This window comes from Ursus arctos, unplaced genomic scaffold (assembly GCF_023065955.2).
Source record: "Ursus arctos isolate Adak ecotype North America unplaced genomic scaffold, UrsArc2.0 scaffold_9, whole genome shotgun sequence".
In the NCBI taxonomy this organism is placed as follows: domain Eukaryota; kingdom Metazoa; phylum Chordata; class Mammalia; order Carnivora; family Ursidae; genus Ursus; species Ursus arctos.
Genome location: NW_026623111.1, coordinates 42,850,332 through 42,860,781, shown reverse-complemented (window position 1 = coordinate 42,860,781; position 10,450 = coordinate 42,850,332). Strand labels below are relative to the sequence as shown.

Sequence of the window (10,450 nt, the reverse complement as noted above, 5' to 3'; positions counted from 1 at the left end):
TCAACCCCTTTATATACAATCCCTTCTCTGCTCTGAACCCATCAAAACCCCATTCCGCTTAAATTTTACCTAAACGTTAGGCTTTCCCCCAAATCCTATTATAATCTTGCCTCTTCCTTTCTTGAGAGGATTCTTAGGGTGTCTAGTCTCCCTCGCAGGAGCCAGTGAGCCTCCTGTTGCTGGGGCTGGAGGCGTGGGGCGTGGAGAGGGCTCGTTCAACGTTCAGGAATTTAGCGGACCAGTCGATACCATACTGATAGCTTGAGACTGGCCACGGTGGGAGGGTTTACCCCATGAAAACTGTCCAGTGCTACGAATCAGGTCTCCCCGCTCCCTGAAGGGTGACTGTTAGCCATTTACCATCGCAGCACTGACGGTGGGGAGTCCTTGGAGGGCTTTATCAGATGAGCTTCCTCACAGCGGGCGTGTGGGGTTGTGAGGCAGCCGGGCCCCGAAGGGCCTCGCGTGCTGTGCTTGTGCTCACACTCAAGGACGGAAAGCAGCTGTGAGACGGCGAGCCCGTAACCAGAGTTAACACAGCCGTGGGCCTGCTCTCCCTACCTGTCACGGATGTAGGAAGGGTGTTGGCCTTTTTCAGCTGTTCTCTGCGCTCAAGCCTGGACGCTGCGGTCTCCGGCTTCTTCTCTTCTGGCTGGGCAGGGGGCTTGTGCAGGGACCCCGCTCTGCTGACGCTGCTGCTTCTGGGCTGCAGGCTGACACTGACCTGGGTGGGTGGAGAGTCAGGGGGCGTGTGTTGTCAACCTAAGGACATGGAAAGACTGACCGTGCAAGGCCGTGGGGCCTTCTGCCTGCCAGCCCCCAACCTCTGCTCCTCAAGGAGCAGTTAGACTGCACTTGGGAGCAATGTGGGGCCAACTGTGACCCCCAACCATGGAGCAGCTCAGCTCAAAGGTCTCAAAGAGGGAAAGCCACTTTCCAAGAAGAGGCCCATCGAACAGACTATAAAATCGGGGCCACAGAGCAAGACTCCTGATTTTCCTCCCAACTTCCTGCTCAAATATAATCATTCTCTTCTTTCTTGTGTAACTGCTGTGTGCACGGATCACTGCTTGTCATCACGATTCTACCAAGTCAGATCAACCTGAGAGCATAAGGAAACTAAACAAGATTACTAACTGAAAACACTTCCCTGGTTTAACGGTGCCCAATTTATTGCTCCACCCTAAGTATTCACCACCACTCCCAGCTAGCTTTTTTTTTTTTTTTTTTTTTAAAACCCTTGGGATCCAAAAGAGCCAAACTCAGGGAAGGCAAAGTTAAAGTTGAAGACCTCAGGCTACTCACGTTCTCTTTGGAGAGCTTTTCTGCCTGTTTGGCCTCCCTGGCTTGCTTCTTCTCCTCTCGAGTTGCTTGCTGCTCCCGAAACCCCTTCTGCTTCTGCAGTGCTAACGTTATCCACAGCGGCTGCACAGCTTCAACCTTCTCTGCAAGTTTGGAGCCATCTAAAGAGTGCCTGCTCTGAAGAACCGGCTTTTCTGTGGAAAAAGAGACTGTGATATTGTGATTTATTTTTTAAAAAAGATTTTATTAATCTATTAGAGCACAAGCAGCAGGGAGGAACAGAGGGAGAGGGTGAAGCGGAGTCCCCTGCTGAGCAGAGAGCCCGATTAGGGGCTTGATCCCAGGACCCTGAGATCACAGCCTGAGCCGAAGGCAGATGTTCAACCGACTGAGCCACCCGGGTGCCCCGATATTGTGATTTTGAAGAAATATATATTTGGGGGCACCTGGCTGGCTCAGCTGGTAGAGCATGTGGCTCTTGATCTCTGAGTCATGAGTTCGAGCCCCACACTGGGTGTGGAGATTAAATAAACTTTAAAAAAATTTTAAAGAAATAACGTATTTGGTCTTTGTGCTCATTTCTAGAGCTCAGAGCTCCTAAAACCCTTGGAATTTCCTAAGTGTTGAGAGCATAAGGTGTCTCTTATTCCATTAATGAGACGACTTTGGGACCAACGCTAAGGATGGGGCTGGTTGCCAGAGGAGCCAACCATGTGATTAGAAGGGTTGGATCTTTTGTTCCCACCCCCAACCTCCAGGGAGGGGAGAGGGACTAGAGATCGACTTCAGTCGCCAATGGCTGATGATGTAATCAGTCATGCCCACGTAATGAAGCCTCCATAAAACCCCAAAAGGACGATGTTCAGGGAGTTTCTGCTTGGTGAACACATGGAGATTTGAAGGGAGAGGTGTGTTCTGGGGGCAGAGAAGTTCCATGCCCTTCCCCATACCTTGCCCTTCTGTATCATTTCCACCTGACTGTTCCTGCATTATATCCTTTTATGATAAACTGGTCATCTAGAAAGCAAACTGTTTCTGAGTTCTGTGAGCTGCTCTGGCTAATTAACTGAACCCAAGGAGGGGTTCATGAGAATCTCTGATTTAAGTCGATCAGGTGATGGCCGGAACTTGGGAATGGCATCTGGAGAGGGGACAGTCTTGTGGGACTGAGCCCTAAACCTGTGGGGCCTGATGCCATCTCCAGGTAGACCGCGTCGGAACGGCGTTGCACTGTGGTGTCTGAGGACTGTCTGGTGGTGTGGAGATCTGCCCGCGCAGCCACTGCCCCCCACCATGGAACTGTGATCAGAACCGCGAAGGCAAAAGCAGGTTTGCAGTGAGACCACTCACTTATGTTGATCCCACACCCTCTGCAGCTTGTGACATGAAATACTCAACTGTCCTTTCCTGACGGGAGCTCTGCGCTGATGCCTGACAGGCGTCTCTGGGGGGGCGGTAACGTCTTTGACCAACAGAAACACAGAAGCATTTTCCTTCCCTCCAAATGGAAGTAAAAATAAGATCTCCCGTGTCAGAAAATCTCGGGCTTACAGGGGACTCAGGTTCTTATTTGATTTATTGTTCTTATTTATTGCTTTTTAAACCGCACGCCCAGAACATCCTATGTGGCACTCCAACGGATGAAAGAGATACAAGGGAGGCTGCTCCACCCAGTGAGGCTGCTGGACGCACAGGGCTCTGAAGAACACAGTGGGAAACCGTGATTTGGGGCCACTGCTCTCCTCTGACAGACCCGAGGTCACCTAGCGGTTAGCGCCCAGGCTGAAGTCTGAACCTAGGACTTCTGATTTCCAGTCTGCGCTCTTGGTGGCTGACAACGGGGGCAAACGCGCTTCACAGGTGGTGGGCAGCAGAGGCTGAGTAATTAGACTTTTAAACCAAGCAGCCTTGGGTTTGACCTCATGTCAAGCAAAAGCTACTTGAACTTTCCTAAGGTCTTCTAATCCACAGAGTAGAGATGATAATGGCACATGCCTCATCAGGCTGCCCCGAAGATGAAGAGATCCTGGGCGTCAGAACATTCAGGACAGTGCTTGGCATATAGTAACCGCTTTACAAGTGACCTGTTCTGTTTATGTCTATGAAAATCATCCCCTTCTTTTCCCTTAAGTAAAAATTATGCCCTTTTAGAGATAATCATTCTGGCACTGAATCCTTTACTCTCTCAAAGGAAAAGGGCTCACTATAGTCCTGTTCTTTTGAAATCCACTAGAAGTTTTCACTTTGATGATCCAGAACCTACCAAACAGGGCTCTCAGTCAACTTGACTTTATATTGAGGAGAAAGAACCAAAGTAAAACCAAATTAGGAATTCAAGCACAAAAAAGGGGCAGATTCTGCTTTCCTATACCTTTTAGATCTATAACACTGTACAAAGAGAATTCCTACTTACAATGAGTCTTGGTTGTTATACTCTCCCTAATCATCAAATAAAGATTCAGGTAAGATCTAACACAGTAATGAAAACTGGCACACTTCAGAAGTATTAAAAAAACTGAAAGGTATTTTTAATCTTCAGTTAGCCAAAAAAAATTAAAAATATAGTTGACCTTTGAACAACGTGGGTTTGAACTGCGCAAGTCTACTTCTACGTGGATTTTTAAAAAATAAACAGCACAGTACTGTAAATGAATTATCTCTTTCTTATGGTTTTCTTAATCATTTTTTCTTTTCTCCAGCTTAGTTTATTATATGAATACAGTATTTAATATACAAAATATGAGTTAATTGTCTATATTATCAGTAAGGCTTCCAGTCAGCTGTAGTTAAGTTTTGGGGGAGTCAAAGGTTATACACGGATTTCAGCCATGTGGGAAGGTGGTGTCCCTAACCCCACAATGTTCAAGGGTCAACTGTATTCACCACTTCAAGCATTATGCCTGAGAAGCTTTAGATACATGGGAACTAATTAAATAAATTTTGGGTTTTTTTACTCAAGGGCCGTGTAACACCTGTTTGTAAAAGGTCTGAAAACCAAATTGCCAAGACCCAAATGATTTCCATTTAAAGCTATTACGTAACAGAAAATCCTACACTAAACATTCCATCTGAAGGTCATTAAAACCACTGGCCAGTTTCCTGACAACAATTTTGACTGGTGTTTTTATCACAAGGGTCAAAATACCTTTTAAGTATAATTGCCTGTTTTTTTTAATTTGAAAAGGTAAATCGCTAGCCAGATTTTTATTTCCTTAGAACTGTGGCTTGAATAGCACATTCTGGAATTATGACCAGACGTTAAAAAGGCTGTAACACAGTACGTGTAAGGGCCTAACAGGTCTGGATTGTAGCTGGGGATCAATAAACAGAAAATGTTTGAGGATGTTAAAATAGGGTTCCTCTCCGAATTTCAGCCTAGGTTGTCCAAAGGCCTTCAACAAATAATGGCACCGACTCTCATATCCTGAAGTAAAGTTCTAGATCACTGACTTAGGGCTGGCCCAGACAGCTACCACAAGGTCATAGAAAAATCAGAGTTGAGGTGGAAGAAGCCAGGGTAAAACATTTGTTTAAACCTATTCTCTCTCCTTCTAAACTCAGCGGATGAGGGGAACTACAGGCCATTCACACTCCCTCCTCCATGTTGTGGGGACATGAGCAGCTACAGCCTGGCCTTACAGGCTTTGAACTACTCTCCCGAAGGTAAGTTCTTGGAGAAAGGGCCACTTAATATCTGGTTCATTCGACATCTAAAGAACAAGCACAGGGATTATCATTGTTATTTTAATTCCCACTGGGGTGGATTCAGAGTCAAAGCTCTCATAGTGGCTCAGCCTATGGATTGGTTCTCACTGGCCTCAGCCTCGGGGCTGGAAATCTCTTTCTACAGCAGTGGTCTACAAAATAAAGGGGGTGTGCAAGGCGAGTCACTGGGGCTAAAGGAAGAAAAGGTTAGAATTTCGGATATATTTTTAAATCCAAAAAGAAAAATGAAATCAAGCTCTTCTAATATTTACTATTTAGACTGGCACAGACATCCTCTCTCAGGCCACGTACCAGAAGGCCACACAGAACAGTGTATTTACAGACCCCCGAGGGAAGCTGGAAGCACCAAGTACAGGGAGGGAGAGAACCAGAAACACTACCCTCGCTTGTTTGCTTTCAGCACACTGTGAGGCTACTAGTAATACAAACAGAAGAACCTAGCAGAGCTGACAAGCTCTTTGCCGGCCGCTCTACGAAGGCGGCGCTGTCAAGGAGCCGGCCGAAGAAAATAAAAGGTAGCACCATGATTTGCAACACAGACTTATGTCGGCCGTTGTTTCGGTGAACTTCACCCTAAATGCATGCGGCGCTCCGGGGGTTTTAGCTAATGATGGCACTACAAATGAAACTGGAGATGCAGCCTTAACGTTTACATTCTGATGGGGGTGTTCAGTCCAACACACTGGTCAGCCTGGCCTAGGGTGGGGCGGGAAAATCCCAACGGTCTTTAGACATCCCAGGGCATTGTGGACTTTGTGTTCATGCTTCTTTTCTAGCAAAGAGAAATTCAGTTAGCAGAGCCTGACAGCCCAGAATCTGGATCCTGGGAAAGAAAACGGGGCAGTAACGGTTTTTGGTAGAAAATTATAATAAAGGGACTTCTCTAAGAGAAAGAAGAGTTATTTCTCTGGGGAGAAGCTAAGGAGAGTGATAGAGTCCCCTAGACAGTGAGACGGACTTTGAAGAGATCATAAAAGCTAATGACACCAAAGCTAATGTCAAAACTGAAAATTGGGCTCCAGTTCAAGGTGGCAACATAGAAGGATCCCGAACTCCTCTCCTCCCATGGACACACCCAACATACAGCTACATATGCAACAATTCCCTTTAAAAATGATTCAAAAACTAGCTGAACAACTCCTACACGTTGTGTGAATGAGAAAAACCACACACGGAAGGAGACTGAAACTGAGACACAATCTCACCATAAACCCACTGCCTGTGCAACAACCCACAACTGGGAGGGAACTCACAACTCCTAGCTTCTCCTTGAGGTGAAAGGGTTTGGACTCCACACCTGGTGCCCCAACTTTTAAGACTTTTACCTAAGAGCCAGGCCCCCCAAAACACCTAGCTCTGAAGGCCAACGGGGCTTGCCGGCACGAGTCCCGCCAGGCTGCGGGGAACTAGGGGGCAGCTCTTACCGGGCTTGTGGGACTCACCATGGCGATGCCCCAGGGCCCAGCCCAGAGGGAAACACAAAAACACAAATAGAGCAAAAACTGAAAATGGGCTTCCCGTCAGCAGCACAAACAGAAATTAGGGAGAAATGGTCTGGAAACTGCTGATTTACATGTTGGTCTAAGGCTTGATTAAGGCAAGTAGCCCAACCAGTACTGCTGGGGAACAGCTCTGTTCTCGTGCACCCCAACGATTCAGCAACAGAGCAGGCCTCCGGGCTTCCTGATAAACCTCGGGGAGAACGTCTCTAAGAAACGTGAGCAGCTTCCGGGACTATGACCCGCAGTTACCGCCAGCTCTCCGAAACAGAGAAGAAAAAGTACGGGATGGAGGTTCTCAGGGGCCCCTGAGCCAAGCCGAGAGAGCCCGGCTGGTGGGGAGCGCCACGAGGCAGCGGGGCGGCGTCGCAGGGCCAGGCGGCTGCAGCGGGGTGCAGCCGCGGAGCGTTCTGCAGCCAGCGGCCCGTCCACACGCGGCTCCTCGGGCGGGTGCTGCGGCCGACGGCCCGTCGGCTCCCCGCTCGGCGCCACTGCCCAGCGAGGCCGCCTGGTGCAGAAGCCCGCAGTCCCCAGCGCCCCCGCACGGCCCTCGTAAGCCTCAGGACGTCCTGCCGGGGAGGGCCATCTGCCAGGGGCCACCGGCCGGCGAAGCGCGTCCGTCCGAGAGCACCGGCACGGGCTCCCTGGCTGAGCCGCACGAACGCCGTGAGCGGCCGCGCGTCGCTCAGCCGGCCTCTCCGCAATTCCACGGCAGAACGAGAAACACGCCTGGTGAGGGCTTGCGAGGGGCCTCCCCCGGCGGGAGCCGCTGCCGCTTCGGCCGTGACCCACCCGAGGCGCCGGGCACAGGCCGGGCGATCCCACCGACCCCAACCTACCTTTCTTCCCGGCCTCGGGGGTCGGGGAAGGCTTGTCGGGCCGAGCGGCGGGCAGAGCCGGGGAAGCGGGTTTCCTCTCTGGTTCCACCTCCTCCTCCTCGCTCTTGTGCGCCTTCCTCTGCTCCGGGGGCGGCGGCGACGGCGGCCGGGGGGCACTGCCCTCCTGAGCCTCCCTGCCCGGCTCGCCAGGCTCCGGGTCCGGCTTGCCCGCCCGGCGGGCCAGCAGCTCCACCAGGTAGGGCCTGCTCAGTTTGGAGAGTGGGGACGAGGGGGGGGTCTGACCGGCAGGCTTGGGGGCCAGGGCGGGCTTCGGCGCCAGGGGCGTTTTGCCCGCTGCCTTGTCGTGCTCCGCAGCCGGTGGGGGCCCGGGCGGGGCGGCGGGCGCAGGCTGGGCTCTCTCGGCAGAGTCCTTCCAGGCGGACAGGGCTTGCTTCCTCTCGGGGTGCAGCGACAGGCCGTGCCTGGGGGCCACGCCTTCCGTCTCCCTCTCTCCTTTTGTGCTCCCGGGTGCAGGTGCGCCGCCATCGGCACTGTCCCCGGTGCTGCTGTGCCTTTTCTTCTTCTTCTGTTCTGTCTGTTGGTCGCAGTGGAAGCGCAAGGAGTAGTTGGTCCTTCTCAATTTTATTCCAAAAGGCGAGGCTTTTTCCTCTTGGCCAGGCATCGAGGGGTCTGGCTTTCCTCTACCGCTGGTGGGCTCACTGTCCGAAGTGGTCATGGGCTCTGCATGGGCCACTGCTTTCGGTGGCGGGTAAGCAGGGCTTGGGACAAGGAAAGATGGGAGGTCTTTGGCAAATTTGCACCCCTCTGTGGTGTCTGCCGGCTCTGGTTTCTCTGCACGCCTGGGGAGCTCATTAGTAGCCAGAGGCTGGGGCACTGGCCCGTCGCCGGGTCCCAGCGAGGGTCTTCTTCTAATGCTCTCTGCTTCTGTGTTCTGTTTGGAGGTCTCGGTGCCACCGTCGGAGAATTTCTGCCACGCAGGCATAATAGAGAACTTCGCATTTACTGGGGGGGTCTTCCGGAGGTTCCCGCGGGAATCACAGCGGGCCCTGGGGCTGTGCTCGTCACGGGGCCGAGACTGGTCTCTGTCGCTGCGCTGCTCACCCTCCGCGTTCTTCAGGATCCTGGACCGAATGGAAGCCCATTCGGCTAGTGCGGCCACGCTGCTCGGAGACTCCTGGGGGACCCTGACCTTCCCGCTGCCTGCCCGGGCGTCGACAGGCGCTCGGGGCGGGTTCTCCAGGGCAGGGACATCCACGTGCTTCTTTTCTTCTGACAAGCCCAGGAGAGACTTGCACGCCGTGTCCTTGATCTGGCTCAGGTTGACCGCCGGGCCGCAGAGCTGCGCTCCTGTGACCAGAATGGCTGTGTGGGGGACACTCAGGGAAGAGGGCAGGGTATGGGAGGCCGGGCTGGCTTGGGGGATCTTGGGCGCGTGGGGAGCGGAGGCAAGTGCCGCATCTCTCACGGGTGTCACTGGACTCAAATTGACTTTGGGGAAGAGAATCTGTTTCCCTCCCGATGACACCTGGAAAGTGTACGGCCTGGGCATGCTCTGCCTCTCATCCACTTCCTGCCACCGGAGTTCCTCCCCCTTTCTGTCTTGTTCTGGGGCTGCGGCTTCCTTCTTCTCCCTGCGAGCCGGCGTCTCCTCCACTTGCGCCTCTTGTATCTGGGGAGGCTGCACGCTAGTTTCTGGTCTCTCTTCCGGACGGGCACGACGGCCATGCCGAGGCACATCCCCGCGCTGCCCCTGCTGCTCGCCGGCTGGCTCGGCCTCCTCACCCCGCTTCTCGCAAATCCTGGGTTCCTCGCAGCTTTCTCTTTGCTTCTCGGGCTGCAGGTGCTCTCGTTTCCCAGGTTTCTCCGCAAAGTCAATTTGAAGTGGGCTCCTCAAGCCCCTTTTGTCGTCCGGCTGCTGCCACTTCTCCTCATGCACTCTCGCGGCTTCACGACGCTCCGGACGCTCCGCTTCCTGCCGCTTTCCCAGCTCTGCCCTTCTCTCTGCTTCTGCCTCCGCCTCCCGCCGCTGCTCCTCCTCCCGCCGCCGCTTCTCCTCCCATTCTTGCTGCTCCTCCTTTTCCCGCTGCTGCTGCTTCTCCTCCCGCCGGCGCTGCTCCTCTTCCAAACGCAGCTGCTCCTCCCTTTTCCGCTGCTCCTCCTCCTCCCGCCGGCGCTGCTCCTCTTCCAGCCGCAGCTGCTCCTGCTGCTCCTCCTGCTCCTCCTCCTCCTCCCGCAGCCGCCGCTGCTCCTCCCTTTCCTGCTGCTCCTCCTCCTCCCACCGCTGCTGCTTCTCAGCTTCCTGCCTCCTGAGTTCCTTCAACTCTCTTTCCTCCTGTGATGGCCGAGACTTCTCAGCCTCCTCCGGCCCGCTCCCCACCGCCTGCCCTTCCTGCTGTGCGTGTCGCTGTAGGGGCGGCTGCTCGTGGGCTTCCAGGTGCCTTCCTTCCTCTTGTTCTCTCAGCTCTTGGCCTTGGCCACCTTGCTCTTCCAGTCTCTGGCTCTCCTCTTCCCGCTGCCTCTTTTCTGCCTCCGGCTGTAGGTCTGCCTCCTCTCCCTCCTCGTCCTCTCCTTCCTCCACCAAGAGCTCTTGCCTTCTGTTCTCTTCCCAAAGCCGCCTCTCCAGGGCCTGGAGTCTCTGCTCTTCCAGGCGTCTCCTCTCAGCTGCCTCAGCCTTTTGCCGTTTGCATTTGGCTTCAAGTTCTAGCCAGTATTCTTCTTGGCATCTCTTCTCTTCTTCCAAGTCCAGCAGCTCTGGTTCCTCTTCGTGCCAAATTGGCTTGTCTTCTCTAGAGTGTCCGTTCTGGTCCAGGGACAGCTGACGCGGAAGGCCACCCTGTTCATTTGGTCGATCCTAACATGAGTAAGGAAAAAAAGAATTAGCCTATTCTTTTGGCGCAGGCAACCATTACCCACCCTATTCACAATGTCGGTGGGCCTCTTCATCTCAAAAGAAGGGGCAGCTGTTCCTAAGTAGAGAGCTCGGTAAACCCAGGCCAGCACACCAAGAGTAAATTGCGAGGGTGGAGGAAAACACATCCCCTTCATGTTGACTCAGTAGACCCTTTATTGGTCATTCTTAAATTC

At 53.1% G+C, this 10,450-nt stretch overlaps 1 protein-coding gene across 2 annotated transcripts in view; it reads right to left on the bottom strand.

The window, feature by feature from the left end:
- The window catches only part of CRACD (capping protein inhibiting regulator of actin dynamics), a 47,324-nt gene that overhangs the window by 1,527 nt on the left and 35,347 nt on the right, over positions 1 to 10,450 (bottom strand). For both annotated transcript variants that reach the window (XM_057309838.1, XM_057309839.1), the window contains 3 exons: positions 7,367 to 10,217; positions 1,306 to 1,496; positions 562 to 724 (listed from right to left, as the gene is read on the bottom strand). In XM_057309838.1, coding sequence (XP_057165821.1) covers positions 562 to 724; positions 1,306 to 1,496; positions 7,367 to 10,217 — 3,205 coding nt within the window. The remainder of the gene's footprint in view (positions 1 to 561; positions 725 to 1,305; positions 1,497 to 7,366; positions 10,218 to 10,450) is intronic.